The sequence below is a fragment of the Ictidomys tridecemlineatus genome, chromosome 7 (genome assembly GCF_052094955.1).
Source record: "Ictidomys tridecemlineatus isolate mIctTri1 chromosome 7, mIctTri1.hap1, whole genome shotgun sequence".
Taxonomy (NCBI): Eukaryota; Metazoa; Chordata; class Mammalia; order Rodentia; family Sciuridae; genus Ictidomys; species Ictidomys tridecemlineatus.
The window spans coordinates 196,368,217-196,396,013 of record NC_135483.1 but is presented as its reverse complement, the minus strand read 5'-3'; the positions used below and the strand labels follow the sequence as shown (position 1 = coordinate 196,396,013).

Here is a 27,797-nt window from a genome sequence, read left to right as displayed (position 1 = left end):
TTTGATGATGGATTTGGGGATTAGGGATGTTCAGCCTGCACCTCCAGGGTATGGTGAAGGACAGGAACCTCAGACCCAAATCAGAATATGGGGAGCAGGACTCCATCCACGGCACAGAACTCACGAGACCTCCCGCCACACGCAGGAGAACTCTGGTCTCTGGCTTTAGCAGTGTGCAGGAGGCCTACCTCATGTGGACAGCTTCCTGGTTCCAGGAACCCCTGTGGATACTAACTCCACGGGCTCTCAAGAGAAGCTTGAAGACCCAAGGCCTGATTCTGTCAGGACGATGACCCCAGCTGACTCACCAGCTAAGGTGCAGCCCTTCAGAGTCACATGGTGCTTCTCTCCTGATCTTCAAGGGGCTCCATGAAGCGAGTCTCAAGCTGTGCAGGCCTTTACTGAGAGAAGGGGCAACTGAGTAATGAAATTCTGTTTCTTTTTTTTTTTCCCAGTTGTAGACAGACACATACCTTTATTTTTATGTGGTCCTGACGATCGAATCTAGGACTCTGCATGTGCTAGGCGAGCACTCCACCACTGAGCCACATCCCCAGCCCCCTCCCCCCACCCCAAGACAAAGCACTGCAAGTGAGGCCCCTGATCAGCACAGGAGTCCGCAGCGCAGGAAACATGGGCCATACGTTCTGCCAAGCACTCACCCTGCACTGGGGCCCTTATCTTCACAATACCCCACAAAGTGCACCAGCCATCCATATCTGTAGGCTCCACATCCACAGGTTCAGCCAACCATAGATCAAAACTTGACTTTTTTTTTTTTAAAGAGAGAGTGAGAGAGGGACAGAGAGAGAGAGAGAATTTCAACATTTATTTATTTTTTCTTAGTTCTCGGCGGACACAACATCTTCCTTTGTATGTGGTGCTGAGGATTGAACCTGGGCCGCACGCACGCTAGGCGAGTGCGCTACCACTTGAGCCACATCCCCAGCCCCAAAACTTGACTTTTTGTCATTACTCCCTGAACAACACAATGCAGCAACCGTTTGCACAGCATTTCATTAGGTATTGTTAGCAATCCACAGGAGACTTAAAGATTACAGGAGGATGGGCATAGTTGTGTGCAAACAGCCTTTTTTATCAGCGACTCGAATGCCCGTGGAGTCTGGTGTCCACAGGGGTTCTTGGAACCAGTTCCTGAGGGAGGGCGGTACAGCACCAGGGATGGCCCACTTTACAGATGGGGAAACCGAAGCTCAGTGCTCCCTGACTCTCCCAGGGTGAGTCGGAGACTGATCCTAGCTGTGCTGGCTTCAGCTCAACACCACCTCATTTAGAGCTGTAGTGTCACAGGAGAGGCCATGATAGTTTCTTCTCCAAGGTGACAGGCACCTAGGAGGACACAGGAGGAGGACCTAGAAAGCCCTTACCTGCTTGCCCCACCAATTTTCTTAAGAATGCTACTAGATGGGTACTCTCCCGTCCTCCGTTTTATAAATGAAACAACTAACCCATGGGGAGGCTGTGCAGGCAGCCCGAGGCCTCACAGGCCAGGGAGCGAGAGGTTGAGCCAGAACTTGTCTCAAACACCAGGCTCAGAGCCTGCTGCAAATCTCGGCACAATGGACGCAGGGTTCAGGTTCAGGACGAAGACCAGGCAAGGGAGGCATCTAGATGGTGCCACTGAAGGAGGTGCAATCGGGGTAGCAGGCTCACCTGCCCACTGCATGTGGGTTCTAACTGACTCCGAGACGGTTTCTGGTGCACCAGTGTGTGTAGAACCGCGCCAAAGACCCTCGCTGCGGAGGGGAGGAGGAGGACACAGGAGCAGGCAGAGTGGCATAATACAGGCTGACCCCACAGGGACGGGTGCTGGCTAACAAAGTGAGAAGCGTGCCACTGTGTGAGGCGCAAGCCGGGGCGCCTGGTGGGCAAAAAGCTCTCCTCACGTGGCCATCCTCCCACTTCCTAACCTGACCAGCTGTGGGAACTTGCCATCATCCACATCCAGGTGGCAAGAAGGGACAGAGACCCTCAAGGGACAGGTGCTTTCTTCTAAAAGCCTGGACCTAGAAGGAGCATCCCATGGCTTGGCAACAACACAGTGCTTCCCAGAGACCAGGCCACACTGCAAGGGGAGCACAAATTTTGGTGGGAGTCAGCTGACACTGATGCACAGCCCAAGGGGCCTACTGCAGTGTGCGCTGTGTGCTGCGTCTTCTTTGGGATTTTGCGTTTATGCAGATGTTATTGGCCAGTGCTGTTCCTTTCCTCCCCTTGTCCTTCTTGGGCTTCGCCAGCTGCCAGTACGCTGCCCTCTGAGGCTCTCACTCCACCTTGGTAGCTGGGCTGTGGTCGGGAGCACTGCCTCCCCACCAGCCGCACATTAGACTCAGCCAGCAGAGGGCGCCAGAGGGATGCTGGAGGAGGGCAGCTCCTCTTCCTGGCTCTGGCCTGCAGTGACCCCCTCATTCCCATTTCCTTCTAATTCAGCTGGAGTGCTGCACACCAGCGGGGCTCACCTTCCCCAGCACAGTCAGTGGCACCTGTGTGCCAGGTTTGGGGGAAGAGCCTGCCTCCACCACTAGCTGGCCAGTCCTTGCCCACAGGTACTGACCAGCAAGCACGGACACCTCTGGTGCCCAGTCCTGGGTACTGTCCTTCGGGGTATTTAGAACTCCCTCTACACATAAGATAAACCCTGGAAAATTAACACACTGCACATCACATCTGCCTTGTTCATGTGATTGTGTGGCTGCTGCCCTCTGGACTGGCCCTGACTGGCACAGAACTGGTACTCGGAGCAGCCAGAGAAGACATTGGGAACCGATCCCTTGTGCTCTCTTACTGCGAGGGGAAAGGGGATGCTGCTATTCAGAACTAAGCACTCGGGCAACGTCAGAATTAATGGAGCCATCTCCTTCAGTGGGCTGTGCAGCGCCAACCAGGGCAAGTGCCTTGGGGCTGCATCAGGTGCTGGACAGGCCTTGTGACAGCTGGAATGAGGACACCGGGACTCCAGTGTGTAGGGATCTTCTGAGTACCTCTCCTTGCTGCAGGTCTGCGAACAAACTCTCAGCACATGTCAGGGCCGGGGCGAGAAGCACAGCAATAGCACTAAAGCAGCTGTTCCTGTCACAGGGCCAGTGTCTCTGAAAACCAATTTAACACATTGGCTGCACAACGGTCTCACCAGCATCTCACAGGAAAGCCAGGGCCCTGATGGGGACGGGATCTGGAAGCTGAGTGGAGACTGGGCTGGACCCAGATGAAACGGACAGTCTTATTCCCGCTCGTCCCTCTGAGCCTCCACTGCTAGAACAGTCTGACCTGCACCGTTACCCTGTCACAGGAGACTACGATCCCTTTGAAAACCCAGGGGGAGCCTCATCAGGGGTAGAGGCCTGGAAAGGGACACTCATTCTCCATACCCACAACCAGCCTTGTTGCCACTAGACCTGTGATTAGGGCCAAATCACAACAGGGTCCAGAGGGATGAGGAGACACTATGCCCAATAACAGCTTATAAACCCAGAAAATGAAGGAGCCTTTCTAACACGTATCAGTAAACACATGGGAAACGCTTGGCAGTAGACTCCCAGGGTGTTAGACAAGGCAGCTGGACAGCACACTAGAGCAGGTGACGCCCTGGAGAGCCAGGTGTAATGCTCTCGGGGGGCAGCTGGGGCAGCTCGCATAGCTCCTTTGATTGCTTCAATGACAGCTGTACTAAAAGATGACTCAATCAGTTCCCCCAGCATGGAAGAGACCGTACAAGCCCAGGGAGAAAGGAATGCCCAGGTGCATGTGTGTGACAAGTGATGCACGCTCACCCCAACACACTGCAGGGGCCAGCAGCAACCCCCAAGGCCCTGGAACAGCAGGAATGAAGCACATGGGGCTGCCCTCGGGCACACAAGCGCGTGATGGAGGTGCTGCTGTGAGGGGGACTCTGGAGGAGCCGACGCCCATGGATGGATGGCTACCAAAAGCAGGGAGAGACACGTGCCAAGGGAGAGCAGCAGACTCATGCTGGAAACCAAGACACCTTGGTCCACAGGGTTCTTTGGCGATGGCTAATTGGACGCAGTAAGCCTAGAAACAAGATCACTAACTGACCAAAGAGAAAAGGAAAAAAAAGACTACGTTTGGCAGCCAAAAACCTGAGCAGAGCCACAATGTGGGTGGTGACAGCCTCTGCCCCATTCCCTGGGCCTAACTCCATGCCCAGGCCGAGGGCCTTTGAGCTAGAGTCCTGCACACTGCCTCCAGCGAGCCCAGGGCAGGAGCCTCTCCAGCCCCCAGCTCCACCTCCAGGGTCGCTGGGCCTGCAGGCACTGCTGAAGAGCTGACAGTAGAGGGCGCTGGGCAGGGCCTGGGAAGAGTCTGTCCTCCGGGTCCCACTGGGCCCTCCTTCCTCCACTACCTTGGCTCCTGGCCAGGATGTGGGACACCCAGCAGCACTCTTCTCACCAGAGTTCACCTTTCCCACCACCCGCCCCCCCACAGGCAGCTGCACAGCATTCCTGGGGAGGCCAGCCTGATGCAGCCGGCACCCTCAGGAAGTCCAACACCATCCCCTACAGGCAGCATCCCAAGGAATTTCTTGCCCCCTCCCACCCCAGCAATCAGTTTCCTGGGCACCATTTTTGACCCCCAATATGAACCGCTGACCCAAAGGAACCCAGTCAGTCCCCACCCTGGAGCAGGCTGCAAACTGTAAAAACCTGTAGATAATCTGCTGGGACAGTGGGCGGGGCTGTGGAGGACCCAGGTCTGGAAGTCCTGAGAACTGCTGTGCACTCATCTCACAGGACACAGCAGCCGAACTCTGTCACTGTTTTCTGTGGCTCTAACAGTACACCTGAGCCCGGGTGTTTAAAGTCAAGGTGGCTCGTGGTTCCGGAGGATGGGAAGCCCGAGGCTGGGCAGCTGCGTCTGAGGGGCAACATGCTGCCTCAACTCATGGTGGAAAGCGAAGGGCAAGTGAGCCGTGCAGGAGAGGCGGAACCCAGGCAGCCTGGCTTCGTGACGCCTGCTCTTGCTCACTCCCAGAGACAGAGGACAGAGCCCAGCCCCAACCCAGACACCTCTCACCAGGCCTTGGGGCCACAGGCCACCTCCAAACCCTAGCAGCCCTCTCCTGGCAGGGGCACGTGGCCTTCTGCATCACAGTGCACACTGCTCCGCCTGGGGCCAGGGTTCAGCTCCTCTTACAGGGGACACGCCAAGCTTCCTGTTCAAGGACTACATGCACCTCCTACAGAGCAGCAGCTGCCCTGGTCACAGACCGCGTTGTTAGTTCTGGTGAGTTGCATGTTCCTAGGAATTCTCCCATCCCTTCTGGATTTCCGCACTCACCCTCACAAGCGGTATATGCCTGTGTCTTCTGCCTGATGCGTCTCTCCAAAGTCCATTTCCCTTGGAAAGAAGCAACTCCAGGGCTTCTGGCTGCCCTCTGTTGTCCATCTGGGGCTCCACTCCCGCCTGCTGTCCCCTTCCGCCCGGCAGGCCCTCAGCTGCCTCCTCCCACCTGCCTGTCCGTTCCCTCGGGGTCAGGACCACACGGCTGCTCCTGGCTTCCTTCTGTTCACTTTTCCTTTCCTTCTTGCCCCACTGTTTTCCTGATGTTCCTTGGTTTGCTGGGATCCTGTCAGCATTGCCACCCCAAATCTGCCCAAATCTCTGCTCAGCGCACACAGGGGCGGCAGGCGTCCTCTAGACCAGGGACCAGCTGTCCCCACCCCGGGCCTCGCCTCTCCCGGGGCCACGACTTCTCCTTCCTGGGTTTACTCTCTTGGTTTGGTGGAGCCTATCCTCTAGGAATCTCCTAGGAAAGGGTGTGTGGAACGTAAACTTTCAAAGACCCCACCAGTCTCTCAACATGACTTCATCTACCTGGGAACCTGCTGCCTTCAGAAATCTGGAGGTCAGGTCCACATTTCTCTATCCTGCGTGGCATTCAGGAACTCCTCGGCTATTCCGAATCCCGGTACTGGTTCTGTGTACTGTTCATTCTCTCCAGAAGTCGCCCAGTATTCTGACACCCCGCGATGACGTGCCGGCACAGTGCTTCCTTCTGACTCTCAGCCTTGCTACACCTGGTAATGTGGACACTGACGTCTTGGTCCTCTCTCCAGGCATTTGCTGGAGTCCACTGTGTTGGCCACAGCAGCAGTATCTTCACTCTCTCCTCTGAGGCTGAGGAGAGTCCCCAGAGGAGGCACCTCTGCTTCCCGCCCTGCCTGAAGACCAGCAGGGCACATCTGTGTCCTCCAAGCTAGAGGTGGCACAGCTGTCCAGCTGGAGAGGCAGGAGGTCGGTGCTTCTCCAAAGGCTGCCCATTAACCCTTCCTCCGCACCTTGGGACGGCCAGTTCCCCCACAGCTCCCGGCTCCCGGGATGTGGGATTCTCATGCGCCGTTTCCTCGGGGTTTCTAAGTCAGCTGCCACTCATCTATTTTCTTAAGGAGGTCCTAATTTGGTTGCCATTTGAAGACATCCTAGTGAATTTATGATTTCAAAAAATATCGAGTTATTTCCATGGGATTTCAAGAAGCAGCTATGAAAAAGGCCATGTTTAGCCACACAGGTGGCTGGGAAATGCTGCCAGAACTCTGGGAATCCAAGTGTCCATCCCCAAACTAAAAGTCTTGGTGTTACAGACAGAGAACACCAATGGTGAATGGAAAGTAACAACCTCTACCACAAACCTGGTGAGGCAGAGAGGGACTGAGGCCGTGTGTGACAGAAGCCTTCCTCTCCATCTAAAGACTGGGAGGGTGAGCAAGGCTTAGCTTGAGGAAGTGGCAGAAACAGAAGACACACGAAGAGCCGGCCACAGTGGTGCACAACTATAATTCCAGCAGCTTGGGAGGCTGAGGCAGGAGGATTGTGAGTTCAAAACCAGTCTCAGCAATAGCAAAGCACTAAGCAACTCAGTGAGACCCTCTCTCTAAATAAACTACAAAATAGGGCTGGGGATGTGGCTCAGTGGTCAGGTGGCCCTGAGTTCAATCCCTGGTACCCCCCTCCCCTCCCCATAAAGGAAGAAAGCACAAAAGGAGCCACTGAGGGTTCATACAAACCTTTTTTTATTCAGTTGATTCACTCTGGGGTTCATCCCAAATCTCCACCCCCTCACCCCCAACACACGGACAAGACTCATCACTCTTCAGAACAACAGGGCCAGCAGCTACACTCTCGCCAGGTCTCCCTCGCCCACCCCACAGTACACTGCAGGGCCGCACGGGCTGGAAAGCTGCAGGCTGCGAACACCTCTAAAGCAGAAGCCTCAGCCCCCGAGTCCCACCAGGTGTCGGGCAGTTCAAACCTACACACAAAATCTGATACCTCCCTGGACCCTGGGCGCACCTGTTTCACAGCCCTCCCGCAGGCATGGCAAGCTGTTCAGAGCCCCTTCTGGACCTGCACATACCAACACTTTCCCATGGCCATTGCTTCCACCCAATGAGATATGGGCCAGAAAATTAAGGCATTTGCGGGGAATTAGAAGGGGAAAAGCATTTATTAAAGTTATAATAACACATCAAAAATGTCCATCATACCATTTTGGGGACAGGGAACTGGGGATGGAACCCAGGGGGCCTCATGCATGCCAGGCAAGCACTGTACCACTGAGCCACACCCCTAGCCCTCCATCATACTTTTGAAAGCTCTTAACTAGGCACAAGAGCAAAAATTGCCGTGGTTCTAGCCACTGCAGAAATATTCATGTTCACCACCAAAGCAGAAAGTGCAACAGGGTTGGAGGGAGCATCTCTCCAGCATGTCCCAGGCAGAGGCTCAGGGCCTGTCACACCCAACACAGGCAGTGGGGGATATGCAGACACCCTACAGCTGCAAAATGTCATCCTGTGTGTGGAGAGCTGTGATCACAAACATCACATTCAAACAAGACTGATGCACATGTGCACATTACCTGGTATACCACAGGGACCTTGAAATAAAGCAACTTAGGAAGAAAAGACCCTGAGCAACACACAGTAAGGCAATGGAAGTCCCTCCCACCACCCCACTCGCTCCTCCCACTGACAGTCTGGAATGGACACATATCTCTGTGGAATTCTGCAGCAGGACACGAGTCCCTCTGTCCATGCGTGCATATCGGTTACTTTACTGCACAGAGGGAGTCAGAATGGATGGGAGGAGGGAGTGAGGCCCCAGTGAGCAGGGAGAGAAAGGAGGGCCAGTAGGAAGAGGTACTTCCAGGAGAGCAATCTGCACTGGCATGGAATCTAAACTCCTAGAAGTCAGCACTGGCTGCTGAGTGCCTGGTGGGTGGGTGGGCAGGCAGGCAAGGAGGCAGAAGCCAGAGCCTGTAAGGTCACCGAGCCACACTTGGCATCATCATGAGCATCCAGTGGTACTACAGGCTCCCAGGGCCTGAGGGAGGGGGCAGTCCACCCTTAGACGTCCACACCATTTCCTCTGTCTCTCAGGGATCCGGTAGCCAGAGGCTTAGCACAGAGTATCTGCACTTCTCAAGCCCATGGGGGATCTCAGGTCTCGTCCTTGGGCTGAAGGCAGCAGGAACACTGCGACACCCTTTACCAGAGGGCAGGCTATTGCAGACCCAGGAGCTCTGGTGGTGATGCACACTCGCTGCAGCTCCGAAGGCCCCAAGCTTCGGGCTACAAAGATGGCAGGCTTAGGAAAGATGGATTCACGAAGGGCAGCTAACATTTTGCTCCATGACCAAATGCATTTTAAAAAGCAAATATACTGCACTCTGCCATCTTCATTTTATAAAAGGACATTTTATCCTGCTAGTAGAAAGGACATGATTTCAGAATCTAAGACAATCCTGTCAGTTGAATCAATGTGTCCTCATCCTGCTCCCCTGCACAGAGCCCTCGCAGCCCAGGGTCACACTGTGGGCCACGCAACTCCAGCTTCCCCTGTTGCAGCTCTAGGTCAAGCTTGGGCCTCCCAGTCACAGGTTCTCCCAGCATTGTCACTGCCTCAAAGGCACATCCAATATGAGGAAGGACAGTAGTCCTGACAACAGCGACTCACACATGCAGCCTGGGAGAGGCGCAGCAGCTGTCCTCACACCTGATGGAGTGAGCGCTCACTATGCACAGGCCCCGCCCGCTGCCATGTGGACAGCTGCAGAGCCCAGGCCGGAGCAGCTCTTGGGCAGGTCCCTCCCCTAGGCAAGCCCATGACTGCTGTAAATTACTCTTTCACAAATTTTTTATTTGAAGAATCAATTCATGGAAAAAGAGGGAAAACTTAAATTTATGGTACTTAAGCCTGATGACAGAAACACAAGTCCTGTTAGAAACTGCTAGTGACCTATTTAACAGGGACACTCTGTTACCAAACATCAAAACAAACCCCAAAACACAAGCACCACTGCATAAACCCTTTGCTGGAACAAGACTTAAATAGCTATATAAATAACACAGGCAAAAATGAAAAGTCAAACAACATGAGACATTGATGGGTTTTTGGAAATACATCTAAAACTCTTAACCAGGATTCCAAAGCTGAATTCTCAGAGGTACGATACTACCTGCCACCCCACAGCAGCCACAACTTGGGGTGCAATTTAGTGGCCCACAGCTGCCCGAGGTAGGCTGAGGACAACATTCAGGATCATCCCTCCAGTGCGTTAGCCCCTCTCCTGCACTGGGCCAGACGGGCAGCACCTCACCAGCTCCATATTTCCTCATGATGGGGGATGCAGTGTCCCAGGGCTTAGAAGCATGACTTCATAAGGTGCTCAGGTGGAGAGAGCTAGTCTTTCCTATCCTATAATCTATCCTTAAAAACAAAAGAGAAAGAGTTTTAGTAAAGTGAGTCTCACTAAAACAGGGAAGATGACCTTTGTTGGTTACCAACACTATTCTCAGATCCAGGTTTGGCAGCTATGAAGGCTCAAACAAAAGGATGAACCTCAAAGTTGTTGGGATTCCAAAACAAAAATTGGCAAAGGGAAAGCTGAATATGTCCTCTGCAAATGAAGAGCAGTGACCCTAGCCAGGCAGGATGCACACACCTGTAATCCCAGCAATCTAGTAGGCTGAAGCAAAAGGATTGCAAGTTAGAGGCCAGCCTCAGCAATTTAGCAGGCCCCTAAGCAACTTAGACCCTATCTCAAAATAAAAAATAAAAAGGGCCAGGGATGTAGCTCAGTGGTATTAACATACCCCTGGTTCAATCCTGAGTACCAAAAAAAACAGGCTACAACCCTGGCCACCTGCAGACCAGCTGGAGTACAACCCATGCCAGGGGAAGACCAGGAGTGGGCCACTATCCTGGCTCATTCATTCTCTCCCCAGACACATTAACTCCCTGGCCCAAATGTATGATCCGTTAGTTCCATTCTTCTCGAGACCATGGGAGACGGTTCAGTAACCAGAAGCAAGGCACTCCTGCATAGACAGCACTCTGGGGGCTGCTCTCCAGGCTGAGAACACCGCCCCTCAGTGTGTGAAGAGCCTCGGTACGCCTCACCTGCAGCTTCTCTCCCACTGTGCCAAAGGGCAGAAGCGGGAAACCTCACCAGGAAATCAGGAAAGGGCTCCAAGTGGCATCAGTGAATTGCTCACTCCAGAAAGCACTTTCAACTCTCCCAAGGTGACAAACCATAGCCAGCCCATCTCCAGTGACAAGAGACCCCTGCAGGATGGATGGTCGATATGCAGGAGGCTCAGAAGTCCACATAACCTCCCCTAACTCACTAAAGCTCCTGCCCAAGCCACAGTCCAACTCTGGGCCTAGTCCTACCTTGAGTGCCTCACAGAACACACCTGACTCTCTCCGGGGCTGGAGCCCATGCAGCACGTCGCTCCAGCTATCGTGGCCCCCACCTACCCTTCTCTCCTCTCTTAGGAAAGGTCTCTCTCACTCAGTCGGACCTGACCCCAAGCCCCTCACAGGAGCAGCATGGAGCCAAATCTCAGGGCTCAGGAATCCAGGCCACCGCATCCCAACAGCTGGGCAAACTCCTAGGACTGGCTTTTCCCTCTGAATCACCTGCTGGCTTCTCCCTCAGAGCTGCATGTGTCCACACAAGGTGCCCAGTGCTCTGGCAGGGAGCCCACCTACGACACCTAAAGAGGTACAATTCTATCCTTAGGCTGTAGAACATAAAGGCCATATGTATCCTGCCTGGTTGGCTAAAACACATGATGATGCTAAGAATTATTAACATATCATCAATTTTGACAAGTTAGATTTTCACAAGCAGAAATTCTAAACACTTAGGAAGTTTAGAATCACCACAAATCCTGACAACAGTCCTCAGAGGCTTCAACTGGCTAAATAACATTTCACTGGGAAATGCTCTGAGGCCACAGACCCTGAAGCAAGCCCCACCCACACAGCCACAGATACCTGCAGTGACAGTCATCTCTCCAAGACTGCCAGCTCTGGACAAGTGGGAAAGACTTCTGGCCTCACTCCTCTCCCCTGCCTTAGACTCTAGGCACAGCTACCAAAGCCGCTAGGCCCAGAAAGTGAAGGGCAGTCAACCAACACCAGATGTGATGTCCCCTGAACACGAGCAACTGAATGCCTGGAACCACCAGGAGGACCTCCTGGTACGGAGGAAATGGAGACAGCGCCTCAGGTGTTTCTCATTGTAACTGGCAGTGACGGCTGTTAGGATGGTCCCCATCTAAAAGTAGGCTGCCATATCCTGGCTGGTTCGTCCTCTGTGGGCCTCCTTAAAGCAGTCAGTCTGGAAGCTTCCTGAAGTGAAAAGGCAGAAAACTCCTGACACCACTGGCAGGAGGCGAGGTACAGGAGATATGAGAACAAGTCATGCACCGTGACCGTCACACCAGATAACACTGACAGCCCGCGAAGCCAGGAAACCATCCTTGAATGAAGGCAACTCACAAAACGAGCATGAGAGTGGTAGGAAGTAGGGGTATGTCGAATGCACACACGGACCCCAGAAGCAGAGAAAACAAACTAGCAAGTTCATGAACTGCATTTCTGTTCCCTACTTATTATTATTTTTTTTTACCAAAACTCCATTTCATTTAGATATAATGTTTTAATAGAATAATTAAATTGCAAAGTAGAAAAATAAATAAAAGCACAGTTCTGGAAAGTGCTAGGAGTCTTCCCTACTGGGGCTATCAGCAGACCTCCAGTCTCACCCACACCTGCACACACTTCATGGCCCATTTCATTAACATAGAACTGCAAAAATCCAAAACAGAAGTATTTAGGAAGAACAAAATTAAGTTTTGTATGAGTCTCTCAGCTGACAATGACCCAAGGACTGTTTGTTCCGTGGCCCCAGCACCTGAGATGGAATTACAGTCCATGAGAACAGGCCGTCTCTTCACCAGCGGTCGGCAGCACAGGATGGTTCACAAGATGCAGGCATCAGCGGTGGCTCTCCCTCAGATCACCTGCATCTTCTACTCATAAAGTAGGAACTTTTTAATGGGGTCTGGCAGGGGCAGCGAGGGAATCAGATGAAGTCGGTGTTTGCCAAGAGCTCTTCTCACGGCCACCCGGCACAAACTCAGCAAGGTCCTTGGAATGCCTGGAGAGTTGTGGGAAGAAACAGAGATCAGGGAAGATTAATTCCTGTCCCCACTGTGGAAGCCAAAGGCTGGCTGTGACTGACAGAGCCACACTAATGCCCAGGCCAGCTTCCTACTCCAGTCAGGTGAGCCCGCCCTGGGAGGAGGGTCTTATCTGCTCCTTCCATCTCCAGAGCCTCTTAACCAGGGGCATCTGCTCACTGTAACAGCACCTCCTCTCTCTACTACATTTAAAACCCTAGACAAAATAAGAGCTGCCCACTGAAGGCTAGGCAGATGCAAGCAACTGACCCTCACTACTGGGAGTCTCAGATGCGCCAAGGGAGTTGGGGGCCATGAACTGAGCAGTACTCAGTCATGCATTCATGAGGGGAGCAGGCTGACCATCTGCTCTGGGTCAAAAAGGCATAGCCAAGTTCCTGCCTGGGTTGGTGAAGAGGGTAACAAGTGACACTCAAGAACACGTATCTGAATTCAATCAGCACAGTTCCCAGCCTCACCAGCCAACTAATTTTGGGATAGCTGAACAAGAGCACGCAGCAATGAACCAACCTATGTGAATTCAACAACAAAAGGCTTCAAGGTTAACGACCTGTGCAAAAGGTAAAGAGCTGAAAAGAAGTCATTACTTGGACACTGGGCATCCAGGCAGGAATGGGGAAGGGGCACGCAGCCTGGGGGTCAGAGGACAACAAGGTCAGCTTCTGAGGCCACGTGCACCAGCAGGCTCACTGATCAATTCCAAACTCCCTATCATCAACTTATTCATTTAGCAAAACCTTTCCTTCAAAATTGAGCAAACTACAGACTTTATTCTAACAAAAATTACTTATCATTCAAACTAATGGTATTGAGTGCAGCTAAAGAAAGGGATGTGAGGAACCCTAGAAAATGGGCTTCAGGTTTGCTCTTTTTAAAGCCACGTGAAAAAGAAATCAATGATTAACAATTTGGGGCCACAAAGCAGAGCAAAGGGGTAAAGAGAGGATAATTCTAAACATGTTTAAAACATACATGCACTTTCACAGATTTTCTGTTATCCGCTCATGGTGTTTAAGAATCACAGAACAGCCATTCTGGAAAACTGCTTGTCCCAACTGAGGATCTTGGCCAAGTGCTTAATTGGGTCTGTTTTATTTTTAATTATTACCTCTTGTTCATTCAATCAATCCCACCAAACTATTCATCAGAACAAGCTCAGACCACTTACTTCTGGCCTCCTTAAAGATCTGCAAGGCCTCAGGGTCCACCTTCCTTCTGCCCCTCGACTCTGGGCCCAACGAGTCCCACTTCACCAGGTTCAGGTCGGCTCCAAACTCCACCAGCAGGCTCACGAATGCTGCCTCACAGCCATGACGCAGGACGGCATCCATGACACACCCAGGGGAGCCCCTGTAGAACTCCTGGGTGTTGACAGGACCATTGCAATTGAAGTCGGGGTTGGCCCCGGCCTGCAGAAGCAGCCTGAAGCACTGCAAGTTGTGGTAGGCCGCACTGATGTACAGGGGGCAGACCACCAGGGAGGTGAGCCGCCTGGAGAAGGGGGGTTGGGTGTCAGGAGTCAGGTGATGGTTGACATCGACGTCAGCCCCATACCTACAGGGGAGAGGAAAATCAGGCTTACAGTGGACCAACCAGTCCACAAAGATTGCCCCAGTCACCCTAGGAGGAAGGCTTTAACACAGTGACAACGAGAGCCAAGGAGGCTCCAGAGATCACAAATGTGGCCACCCCTCCTCATAAGCAGGCTCTGCATTTGAGCATTCAACCACCTGCGGATCAAAACATTTGGAAAAAAATTTGTACTGAACATGAATGGTCATTTTCTTTTCATTATTCCCTAAATAATACAGCAAAATAACTATTCACATAGCACTTCTGTTAAATTATGTACCTTAAGTAATCTAGAGATGACTGACAGTCTACAGGAGGATGCGCATAGGTTCTGCTCAAGTATCAATCTCTAAGAGGGATTCAGCATCCTCAGATGAGTGTCCTCTAGTTCTTATAATATCCTGGAACCAATCTCCACAGATGCCAAGGGACAACTAAAGCTTATTCCTTCCAGCAAGATAAGGCAGCAAGTAAAAATGTGGATACCACTCACCAAAAAAACTCCTATGGGAAGTCCTTCTGACCTTTACAGATCTAGGAATTCCAAGACCACTTAACCTACTTCAGAGTTAAGAAGGAAAACTTCCAAATTCATCTTATGAAATTAGCACAATAATCCCCAAACATGACAAAGGTCCTATACAAAGAAAAACTACCAACTAGCTTCATTTACAAGTACCAAGCTACAATTTTTCAGTAAGATATTAGCAAAGAAAATAATTAAGAAAGCAATACACTATGACCTCCTGGGGTCATCCCAAGAACGTAAGGCTAGTTCCAACATTAGAGACTCCATTAACAACACAATCCATCCTATTAACAGAACTAAGGAGAAAATCCTCTATCTCCACAGATACAAAGGTAAGGAGGTGCCTGTGCAAAACTCAACACTTAGGATTTCCTTTGAGTGATGAAATATATTTCCTCCACCCATGAGTCAGAAGTTGTGTACAGACTCCCAGGTGCTGGCCGCCTCTGTGCATGGGTGCTAAAGGTCCAACAGTACACTGGGGCCAAGGAAAGAACCAGGCGAGTGAGACACAAAATCCCTCCACTCACGGTTGCAACCAGTCTCCACAAAGGCCTCACACTGCCTTTATGCATACACACAAAAACAAGTGAAAGAAAAAAGGGAAGAGAAGACGTCCTCTGTGCTAGCAAAATAAATGTCAAAATGACAAAACTAAGCATAAACTTAATAAATGTTCAAAGTTTGCATGAGGAAAATGTAAAACACTAACTAAGTGACAGAACCAGGCCTAAGAGAACAGAGACATGCCACATAAGCAACGTTGTAACATCACTTTCCCTGTGTTTGTTTGTTATATGAAAATACCTTTCCTAAACCAAGCTGGTTACAAATATAAGCAAATACACATGGCATCCTTGGAGCCATGTAAACCGATTATGCAGCTGGAAGATAGAACAAGATGAAAGGCCACTGCAGGGGAGGCAGCCTACCTCAAGCCCAGACTGCTATAAAGGCCTACAAAACAAAGGCATGAGGACAAGCCAACAGAACCACAGAACCCCACAGAAAACCCAGAAATGGACCAAACTGCATACAGAAATGCAGGCTATGGTTAGGGGACAAATGGACTTGCACCAGGATAAATTCATATCAATCAGAATTAAAAATACAAAAAATATGAAACCATGCAGAAAGCAGGAAAAAAACCTCTGGGTAAAACCTGCCTTATGGTTACACAAAATTAACAACCAAAACACTTTTTTACATAGAAAAAAAACAGCACAAAATAAATAAAACAAAAAAATAAATAAAAATTGGGAAAATACTATAAAGGGTTAATGCCTTTAACACATAAAAATCTTCTAAATGGCAAAAATCAACAGCGCTATGAAAAAACAAGCTGAAGATATGGACATTTATAAATGGCTCTTAGTCCCATGAAAAAATGCTCAACCTCAGTCAGAAAAGAAATGCAAATTGAAAACTATCCACAATACCACTTCTCGCCTGTCAGATTGGGAGAAAATCCAAAAATGTACTGACCAGTTTAAGGAAACAGGAAGTCTCACCCACTGCTGGAGCAATATAAAATGGAACAATCTCTATGGAAGGGAAACTATCAATTGCTACCAAAATCACACATGCATTTATCCCTTGACCCATCCATTACACTTCTTGGGATCTAGATTCCCAAGACACATTTGCAAAACTATGAAAAGATACACAACAAGCGAGGAGATTCACTGACGCACCACCTTTTGTAGCTGAGGACAGGAAAGCTCCCTCATGCCATCAGCAGGGACTGGCTGAACTGTGGCTCATCTGAAAGCAGCAGGGCTCTGCTGTGACAAGTAAGGAGGAACCACACTGCTCTGGGATGGCCTCCAGAGCGCACGAGTAAGGGAGAAAAGCAGGATGGTCACAGTGTGCGGTGTGTAGCACACACTCACACATGTGTATCTGCTTACTGGTGACAATGAAAGGATAAACCGCAGAACTTTGTAAACAGTTACCTATAAGGGAGGGAGAAAACAGGACAAAGAAGACGAGATTAGAAGTTACACTTTTTAAAACATAACTGTTTCATAGATTTGATCTGAACCTTGTAAATATTCTGCATAGTGAAACAAAATTAAATAAAAAACAATCCCTAAAAATTCAAAGTAAAAAGAAACTGATGAGCCCCACTGACCATCTAGCCGGTGCTGTCACATCCTGCCCAACAGGAAGGACGTTCTTTTCAGACACACTAAACGCTCGCTCGGTTAGCCCAGACCATGCCCGGCATCAGCTCCCATTGCAAGGCCCTAGGACAGGGAGCACAGCTGGCCAGCGGGGCAGCATAACACAGCCCTACAACAGAAGAGTCCTTAGAGAAAGAGAATGCAAGACTGACCGAGGCCAACTGTAAGATGAGACTTGAATATGTCGTTACCTGAAAAAGAAACTGCCCAAAGAAAGGCCAGGACATGTCCAAAGGACACAGAGCTGGCTTGAAACAGCTAACAGTGGCCAAACATGAGATGATTTGAGCATCAAAATAAATAACAGTAACACTGCACAGGAGCTCACTTGACAATCTAAGAAACCACCAGTCTACACTAATAAGTAAACAAACTTCTTAGACGAGGCCCAGGCGAGACACATATACATATCTGTACGGGGGCCAAGTGACTTTACAAAACACTAATTACAAAGAGAAGAAGAATTTTTATTAAGAAATCTGACACACCACATTAAAGTGATCAGCAGCAATAATGTGACCAACTGAAATCGTGTAATCTGATAGGAGGTGACAGGCACACAGCCTCACTTCTGCAGGCCTCCTGCCCAAGATGTGATACCCAACTCTGGACTCACCACGAGCCTCAGACCGCTAGCACAGCACCTGTTTCCTCGAGCCTTCACTGGCCCCAGACAGTCCTGGGATGTTTCAAAAGCCATGTCTTCACCTGAGTACTTCACTCAAACAGGAAAGGTCAATATGAAGGAAGACACAACGAGGATGCCCAGCGTGCAGGAGAGGGAGGAGCAGATTTCCCTTACAGAAATGCCTGGCCAGCAATCCACCAACAATCACATTTTATTCCCTTTCTCATCAGCACCACTCCAAACATCCAAAAGAACTTTCTCCAGAAGCCAAAGTGATGCTTTCAGGCAACACAGGCCTGAGGACGAGCACCCAGACCAACAAGCCCACACGGTGATGTTGCTTCCATAGTGGATGGGAAAGCAAAGAAAACACTATCATAGAACAAAAGACACTGACACATGCCTCTGATCCCAATTACTTGGGAAGCTGAGGCAGGAGGATGGTGAGTTCAAGGCCAGCCTCAGCAACTTAGCATGACCCTGTCACAAAACAAAGCAAAAAAACATACGAGATATCAAATAAAAAAAATAATTTAAAAAGCAGACAACAAAATAGATGCTAACAGCAGCAATGACAATGATATTAACTATATCAGAAAACAGAATTCCAGAATTCAAATAACTCTATATGAACACACACAGCTAGTTAAATTCAAGATTAAAACTAAATATTATATAATGCTATGTAAATGAACTTAAATAAAAATGAGTAGTGTTCATTTGGATAACAAATTATAAGTAATAATTTTATGAGTTCAGGAAACAAAATTATTTAAAGCAAAACCTACTTGAAACATAAGGGGAAACTGACAAAAGTCACAACAGTTGATTAGAATTGTAAGATCTGCCAAAAATTCTCTAAATTTCTGGCAGATCTTACAATTAAGAAAAAAAAAATGTAGGGCTGGGGCTGGGGCTCAGTGGCAGAGCGCTTGCCTAGCATGTGTGAGGCACTGGGTTCAATCCTCAGCACATCATAAAAATAAAACAAATAAAATAAATGTTAAAAAAAAAGGAGGGATTCTAAACAGAATAATTTAGGCTACCAAACGTACTATGTGAATAAAACACCCATGGTGTTGTGCTTTATCCAAGCATCCACAACAATGTAGCCTGACTTTAATAAATAATGTGAACTATATGGTCCACATTACCTGAGAACACTACAATAAAATTAGAAAGTGATATTATACTTTCTCCTCAATAACTCTAGATCAAAGAGGAAATCAACTTCAATTATTTAAAAAATAATAATTTCAGCAATTTAACAATGAAAAAAGGAAGTTTAGAGGACGTGGCGAAGACTATTAAAAAAGGTAAATAAATAAATGTTTATTTAAATAAATGTTTACATTATTAATCAAGAAAAAAATGAAAAATCATTCATCGCAAAATCTTAAGGGAAAAATAAAGATTAAAAAGTATATAAAAATGAATCATTAAGCAGAAACATAAGAAAACTGATAAAGCTAAGAAGTAGCCTTATTAAAATACTAGCCAAATACATGAGTGGCAAGACTAATTTTAAAGAGGGAAAAACTAATACAGAAAGCAAGGAGAGCGACAGTGGCTGCAGGAGCTGGCAAGGACGTGGCCGTGTGCCCGGCAGCAGGCCTGAGCACCCCAGTACTGACCTGATGAGGGCCTTCAGTATGTCAGCTCTGCCCACTCGAGAGGCATGGTAGACAGGGGTGCTGCGGTGGTGCCGGCTTCCGTTGGGGTCAGCACCAGCTTCAAGAAGGATCTGGGCACTCTCCAGGTGCCCATTCACCACAGCCACATATAGGGCAGTCTGCCCCTTTACATCCACCAGGTCCACCTCCGCTCCCTTTCGGATAAGGAAGTCCACACAGTTCCCATGACCTGCGGTGGCAGCAATTCGCAGTGGCGTGCAGGGAAGCCAGCCACAGCACCAGACAGACTTCTCGTTGATGCGGCTGCAGAGGAACACAGGGAATTGTGAGAGATGCCCCCAGGAAAGACTGGCTGTTCTGCCCTCTCACAATGGCAATGTGACACAGAGGCTGCCCAAGGGGACCAATCACTCACTGTTAAATCCCTCAGGTTTAACAATGCCTCCACTTGTCTTCTGTGAGTCTTGACCCTGTGAGGGCTGGACTGGGCTGCAATGGGCAGAGCTGGGCAGGGAAGGGCAGGGAAGGCACTGAGATCCCATTCTGAAGATGAGGAAACTCAGGGCTCAGGTGGAATGATCAGCATTAGAAGTTAGAGTCCTAGTTCTTAGATTTCCTGACCCAAAGCACTTTCCTCTACAAAGGAGAAAAAAAGGCACCAGACAGCACAGCATGGACAGGACCCTCAGTGGGAAGCCAGTTCAGGGATCTGAGCTCCTCTCACCAGTCACGTGCTGTGAAGGCTGAGGCTGGGGCTCTGACTGGGCCTTGCTATTATCACCAGGCCTAGGTGACCAATAAATCAGTGACTGAGGAGTCACTGCGATGGCACAGGGAATGCAGCCCTTGTCAGCAGTAGGAAACTGTCCAGACTTAGTTCTCAGAAGTGCAACCATCAGACGTCACTACTAAGGCCTCCACTGACACCCCCCCCCCCAGGTCAGCAACAGACACACAGTTTTTCACCTTTAGCTCTCAAGAGAATTCAGAACAAAGCTCAGGAACCCAGAGCACTGAACCAGGCACATGTGGTAGGCAGCATGTCCCCAAACTAGCCCTTAAGGCTCCTCCTTCAGCTAAGTACCAACTTGGATAAGCCAATCAAGTCCAGAACTCATTACCAAAGAAAGAAAAAGAAAAATATTTCAGGAGTTTTGCTGAATCTAAGAAAAAAGGAGGGAAATACACAGAAAAGCAACATGAAACACCTGGAGGGACCTCCTTCACTCCACCATCACATCCGCAAGATTAACTGAGCGGGGGCAGTGAGTCCTTCACATTAAGTAAGTTAAAACATGGGTAGATTTTTTTTTTTAATACTGATATCTGCTGTAACGAAATAATGCTAGGATAATGGAAGGACAAAGAGAAAAGAACATCTTCCTGGACTATTAGCAACGTTTTTCTCGGGAACCATCAACAGAAAGCAGCAGCGTTGGTTCCAGCACACAGGCACTTCCATCAAATCACTGCCACCTAGTTCTAAAGTGGATGCTGAAACCCAGAAACAATACAGAGGGGTTTTGAGTTAAGTTTAAAATGTACTTGGAACTCCATTCCCAGACATACAAAACAACCAGGAACACCCCAGAGAGAAGGCAGGCTGGGTGCCCTCCCAGTGTCCTACACAGGGAGACAAAAAGGCAGGACTTTGGTGAGTAACAGCAAATCAAGAGACAAGAAGTTACAGGCAAGGGAACAACATGGAGGAACCACACATCTTTGGGGTGAAGACAGCGGCCCACAGCAGACAACTGTAGGCCAGAGAGCACCAAAGGAAAACAACTGAGGAAGGTGGCTGTGGATGCACAGGACACTCAGAAGGGCAAGGCCTACTAAAGGAGGTGCCACCATCAGGAACAGCACTGAGAAAACTGATGTCCAGAGAGGCCGGGAGCTGCCCAAAAATATAAAGGACGGTGATGGAGCTTCATTGGAACTCAGATCCCTGCCACTATTCAGTCATCTCTTAACAACTCTGATTATGCATCCGCAATCTCCTTTCCTTCCATCCTCAAAAGCTGGAATGTGCTCCTCCAAGCACCAGGGGCTTAGTCTGCAAAGCAAACCATGAACCACAGATCCACGCAGAGCTAAAGGGGCCTGAGAACCTGGAGCAGCCTGGGCAGCAATGCTCACCTCCGATAGTTCTCCTCTTGCAACAGGTTCCTGAGGGTCTGGAGGTCCCCCACATAGGCCGCATCATGGAGCCTCGTGTCCTCACAGTGCTCCAGCGGATGGTCACAAAACTGCTCCCTCAGCCACTCCTTCAGATTAGGACCTGCACTGAAGAGAGGGGCCCCTGTTAGCACTGAAACACCAAAAGGCCAACCAAAAAGACGCACCATCTGCACTAAGCTCTGCCTCTTCCAGCTACACAGGTGCTTTCAAACTCTCAATAGATAAATCACAGAAAAGACTATAGAGAGCTTCCCTTATAAAACTAGCACCTTCCTGACACCAAACCTAATTTTTAAAACAAACTTTAAAAAGATGACAGAACCAATGGTCAAACATACTTCAGAATACAGAAGTAAGATCCTAAATAAAAATATTAGCAAACCAAAATGTGGGAGACCAACCGTACACATGACTGAGTCACACTCCCTGGCTGGGTGCTGAGGCGCTCAATCATAGAAATGTGGCAGAGCTTTCCCCACCCTTCTTGGGTTCGAGGGTCAGTGTCTCCTGCATGGGTGTGTCTTGTTACAGCCCCATGGGTGAAGCTACACTCACCTGTTCCTTTGTAATACAACCCCTTGCCCTGTTTAGGATGGAATCTTCCACGGAAGTGCCTTGTATGTGTCCCCTTCTCTTACTGTGCCCTTGGGTGTGGCCTACCCAGGTGTCAGTCAACCTGCTGACAGTGGACATCATGAAGATAGACTCAGCCCCCTAAAATCTGACTCCTTGCCTCATTTGAATAGCTTCTCCTCAATAAAAGGGGTCAGCACGTGCTCACTCGCGCGCTCTCGCTCTCTCTCTTCCTGCAGTCCCTCAAGGTCAGAGGAGCTGTCACAACGACCCCAAAGAAAAAGGTATTTGTGTCTCTTGTGTGGTTATTTTGTGCAGCCCAGTTAGCCCAATTTAACTGAAGTAACCCCTGAGCCTTTTAGTCGCTAACCGAAACCCGACACCAAAACAAAAACTACTGTATCAAAAAAAAAAATCTTGGGGCTGAGGCTGTGGCTCAGCAGGTAGCTCGCTTGTCTGGAATGCATGAGGCACTGGGTTCGATCCTCGGCAACACATATAAATAAAAAAATGTCCACTGACAACTAAAAAATATATATATATTTTAAAAATCTAGTATGCAATTACTCTAATTTATCCTAAGTATGTAAGGATATCTTAAAATTAAACCTAGGGAACTATGAAGGAGAACCTTAGTCATCTCCATCACAGAGAGACTCATGTGCTAATATCCTAGCACTAAGCAGGTGCTGTGGCCTGCAACAGGAAGATGCTACACCATGCTGCTCTGTCTACATAAACATGACTCATCACATACGCTACTGTCCCCTCAGAGGTTCCTGTGCTGGAAAAGCTGTGGCTCATGGGAGGTCAGTGGGAGCGTACCTTTGGAAGTGACTGGGTATTTCTCATGGGACACTGGTTAGTTCTCATCAGAGAGTTGTAAAAACCTAAGCCTGGCCCTACCCAGTTGCTGGCTTCTGGTTTGGTGATGTGATCACAGTGTCCACCATTATGTTTGCCATTATTTGCCATGAAGTGATGCAGACAAAGGAGGCAGGGTACATTCATCAGAGCTTTGGCCATATTGTTTAGACTTCCAAGACAATGATATCAATAATGTGTGTGTGTGTGTGTGTGTGTGTGTGTGTGTGTGTGTGTGTGTACTTGGCAGTATTCATGACTGAACCCAGAGGCACTTTATCACTGAGCTATATCCCCAGCCCTTTTTTATTTTTAAACATGGTCTTGTAATGTGGAGGGACTGACTTTGATATTGTAATCCTCCTGCCTCAGACTCCCAAGTAGCTGGGCTTACAAGTGTGCACCACCATGCCCAGCTAAGCCTCTTTTTTTTAAAATGAATTTAGACTGCCTCCGTTACATCATTCCATTACATCAATGAAAATGGACTGGTTCAGACAGTAACCTAAGATGAGTGCACTTTGCTTACAGAGCTACACGTTGATAAAAAGGAAAACTAAAATATATGACATAAATATAAATCCAACCCCATATACTAAAAGACAATGAAGAAAACTAGATTGAGCAGAAAAATCATACCATGTACCAGGATGAGAAGACTCAATAATAGAGAAATTTTAAATAAAGTTTAACCAATAAATAAAGTTTAACCGATCTTTTTAGGGTTTTAATATCAGATATGACAAAAATATTCTAAAATTTATTTATTAAATAATATTAAAGAATACCTATTTATTAAATAAATATAAGGAAGAATACCATTTTAGTAAGAATAATGAAAAAAAGACTCACCCTACTAGATAACAGACCTCTCGTCAGAATAAAAAGATCAAACGGAATCAACTGTCCGGAAAGACATTAGTATAAAAAAACTTAATTTGTGATAAAGAGGTATCAAAATCAGAGAGGAGGGAAAAGGGTATTAAACAAAAGGTACCTGTACAACTAGATACCTATTTGGATATAACTGAGTCTTCATTCACACCTTGGCCCAAACACATCACTGCCCAAAAGAAACTCCAAAATACTTAAAAGAGTTCAGCAAGAACAACTGCACAGACAGGTGTGTGAGCAGAGAGCAGAAACTCAGACTGCCTGGATTCAAATCCCTGCCCTGCCATATTACCCTAGTGTGTGACCAAGCACTTCCCTGAAGAAGCTGCCTTTTGTACACAACTCAAATCTCCCTGGAGTACCTTCTGTATTCAAGAGTCAGTGATAGGTACAATGGGGGTGTAGGTATCTTTGCCCTCCAGGATTAGACGACCCATCAGCAGAGGCCACAAAAACACACTGTTCTCTCACTCTGATCCCAAAAGCAGACCTGCAGGAAATCAACAGGCAGACATCAAGCTGAACCACCTCATCCTCCTTCAGTGGTCTTCCTCCACTGTAATTATCCCACAGGTGCAATTAACACTGGGTGAAAAGGCTCAAAGCAGGAGTGGGAAGAAGTCAGGTGCAGGGCAACCACCGACTGTGAACAGGAGACCTACGGAGGGCTTTATGAAGCCCTGGGGGCCTCCCTTTTTGGGCCTATTCACACCACCCCCTGGCCCAGTTCACTGCAGCTTCAGAATCTGCCTGAGCTCAAGAGACAAAGACAACTTCACGTTCACATTTTTCTAATTAGCTACTCCAGTGACCACATAATTACCCCGGGATAACGTTCAAACCTCGCCCCTCCCTCTAACACACAGCACATGATGCAAAAGGGGCCCTGAGAGGGGCAAGGCCGGCCTGTCCTCCCCAGGACCCTCTCTACCTTGGGAACTGGCGGTCTGCACTCTTTCCAACTGAGCCCTCCACTCCGGTATCTCACTCTCACTTGAGGCATTCTGGACCCAAGGTGCTGGCCGTCCCCGGGACGGACGTCCACACCGACCACGGCGGGCCCCTCTGCACACAGCAGTCCCCCAGCGGAGGGTGCCGAACGCGTGGGGGAAGCGGGGAGGGACGGAACGGCCGCGCGCACGGCCTCCAGGCCGACTCCCGAGCCTTCTCCCGAGCCTTCTGCACACCCGAGTGAAGGGTGATCAACTCTCTGGGCGGGAACTCTCGGGAACCAGCAGATGGACCTGTAAGGCACCGGGCGCCCGGGAGCTCGGACAGTGCCGACGAGGGGGTCCCACCCGGGACAGAGGGACCCTCTCCTGCGGTGTCCCTCCAGCGCTGGGGCGACGGCTCTCTGCCCCTGGACGTGCCGGGTCCCTGGCGAGCCGCAGGCTGCACGCCGCGGCCCCCGGCCCCGCGCCCCTTCCGCAGCCGGGTCAGCAAGCCGCACGGCCAGCGGCGGCAGTTACCGGGCCCGGTCCTGGGGGCGGGCGGCCTGGCCTCGGCAGGCCCGGACCCAACCCCGCGGCCCCGCGCCCACGCTACCTGCGGGCCCCGGCCCTGCCCGCCCGTCGGGGCCGCCGCCCTCCGCCATGGGTGCACCGGCCGCGCCTTGGTCCCGAACCCGGCGGCCAGTCTGCCCTCCGGAGACCCGGGCCGGAGAGCGCCCCGCCCGCCGGAAGCAGCGCGGCCGCGATCACTTCCGGTTCCGGCGCAGGTCGGGGTCTCCACTTCCGGTCTCGCGGCCCTATTTAAGGGCGGAGAGCGTTGAGGGGGGCCTGCGCGCCAATGAATCCACGTAGAAGGCTGAGGAGCCTGGGAAAACGCGTCCTCTGAGTCCGCCCTATCTGCCTGCCGGGAACCGTTGGTTGGCCGGGCCGGGCCGTCCCGCCTGCAGGAGGGGCGGAGCGTGTGGGAGGGGCGGGGCGAGTGGGAGGGGCTGTGGGGGGAGGGGCTGTGGGGGGCGGGGCCGCCTGCGAGCTGGGGTCCACGTGCCCAGTGCAATCACCTGCACTGCGGCGGCCAGAAGCAGTCCCTGAAGGGCGTCGCAGGTGTGGGGTCGCTCCACGTATTCTTAGCAGCAAGGCCAAGGGAATGTGTAAAGGTGATGGATAAACGCTCCCACAATTCCTCTCATGAACCAGGAATCTTGTCTTACTTAATTACAGGTAGCTTTGACAAATTGCATCAAGTGTCTAAATGCATTAGTGAACAAACGAATGACTTTTCCTGCACACTCGCAATTTCAGATATTGCACCATTGTCAAATTGTATGCTGCGATGGGGTTCGTAAGCATGGATACCCCCAGCTCCTTCCATTGCCCACTCTCCATACATGAGGTAGACTACAGTGGAGAAAGCAGGCAGCACTCAAGGAGAGTGAAGAGCATCCCAGGTTCTAGAGGCAGAGGACAGCAGCAGGCTGAGACCAGAGGCCAGACACCACCCCACCCCCAAAGAGGAGGCAGTTACTCGCTGGCCAGCCTGGTGTTGCTACACACTCCAGACTGGGCTGCGGGAGCCTCCTGGTGGGAGCTGTGATTCACAGGCACCCCCAGGGCCCATGCCCAGGCTGGCTCAGAGGCACAGTCCTGTTGGCCCAGATGCAGAGGATGGGACCACCTGGGTACAGGCCTGGCAGACCCTGCTGGGTGTTTTGGGGAAACGTGTTTGAGATTGATAACAACAGTGAGCACCACTGAGGGTGACGCCGGGTGACGCCCTGTGACACTGCCTGGCAGGGAACCAGGGTGTGCTCGGATCTCTGGCTCTGCTCCACAACTGCACATTGGAGCTCTTGAAGCCTCAAAAACACTGAAGGCCAAAAATGACCTGAATGTGCATGAATGGGCAGAAAGATAAACATAACTTGGTCCACCCATACAGCTTTACATTTACAGAAGAGAGATTCTGACCCAGGCTACGTGGGTGAGCCCAGAGGACCCATACTCAGTGAAATAAGCCCACACAGGACAAATGCTGCATGATCCCCCTCCTCTGAGGCCCCCAGAGGGGCTGGATTCATAGACGGGGAGGGCAGTGGTGGTGCCAGGTTGCTAGGGGAGGGAGGGAGGAATGGGGAGTGAGTGGGACTTTTTTGTTTGTTTTTTTTTGGGGGGGGGTCTGTACTGGGGATTGAATCCAAGGGCACTTAGCCTCTGAGACTCATTCTCAGCCTTTTTAAATATTTTATTTAGAGACAGGGTCTTGCTGAGTTGCTTAAGGCCTCACTAAGTGGCTGAAGCTGGTGGTTGTTGTTTGTGGTACTTGGGATGGAACCCAGGGCCTTGTGCATGTGAGACAAGTGCTCTACCACCTGAGCTATAGCCCCAGCCCCCAGTTAGTTTTAATGGGAACAGTTTGGGAAGAAAAAGTTTTGGAGATTGGTTTGGTTACACAATGATGTAAATTGCAAATTAACACTATTGAAATGCATGCTTTAGAAAGGTTATAATGGGGGCACTCGCCTAGCACGTGGGAGGCTCTGGTTTGGTCCTCAGCACCACATAAAAATTAATAGACAAAATAAAGGTATTGTGTCCAACTACAACTGAAAAATAAATATTTTTTAAAAAGAAAGGTTATAATGGTAAATTTTAAGTATGTTTCTCCACAATTTTCATAAAACTTTAAAGATCCTGAAGTTGGCCTGGGTGTGGCCTGGGCGACAGGTATTGCAAGGCTCCTGGTGACTCCCGAGGGTATCTGGGCTTAAGGGCCTGTCTCCATCCAGCGTAGTAGTGCTGCTTTCTCTGGTCCCAGGAGGTCCAAAGTAACTGTCCCTGTTCATCAGCAGCCTTCGTGGGAAGGCACTAAGTGGCCTGAGCAGAGCCTCACTCCTGTGCCTTCAGCTCCCCCCACAGACCTCTGCCACTGCCCTAAGAACAGTGGTGCCACTGGTCCCTGGTGGGAGGTGTCCTGCATCCCACCCCTGCTCGGCTCACGGCAGCGCGCAGCCAGCAGTACGGCAAGTGGAGAGTCCACTGTCCCACTTTACCGAAACTGTGACCCCATTTTCAGGACCCCAAGGTCAAGTTCGCAGCATGTGCCGGGCGCCTTTCATTTCCGGTTGCCTGCACCATCAGCATCACCAGCAGAGTGCCATGGTGGGACCTCTCTGGTGTGAAAGAGTTCTGTCCCCTGACCTCTGACTTCCAAGGTGGGCTGGCAGCCAAGGGCTTGAGCTGGGTGGACTGACGG

At 50.0% G+C, this 27,797-nt stretch overlaps 1 protein-coding gene across 1 annotated transcript; it reads right to left on the bottom strand.

The window, feature by feature from the left end:
- Window positions 1–7,035: 7,035 nt before the first annotated feature.
- On the bottom strand, window positions 7,036–25,420 carry Asb1 (ankyrin repeat and SOCS box containing 1). The gene is made up of 5 exons (XM_078018363.1): window positions 25,143–25,420; window positions 21,225–21,366; window positions 19,086–19,388; window positions 13,705–14,090; window positions 7,036–12,493 (listed from the first exon to the last, which is right to left on the bottom strand). The coding sequence occupies exons 1-5, from the start codon at window positions 25,189–25,191 to the stop codon at window positions 12,366–12,368; spliced, it is 1,008 nt and encodes a 335-aa protein (XP_077874489.1). The 5' UTR covers window positions 25,192–25,420; the 3' UTR covers window positions 7,036–12,365.
- Between the last annotated feature and the right edge of the window lie 2,377 nt (window positions 25,421–27,797).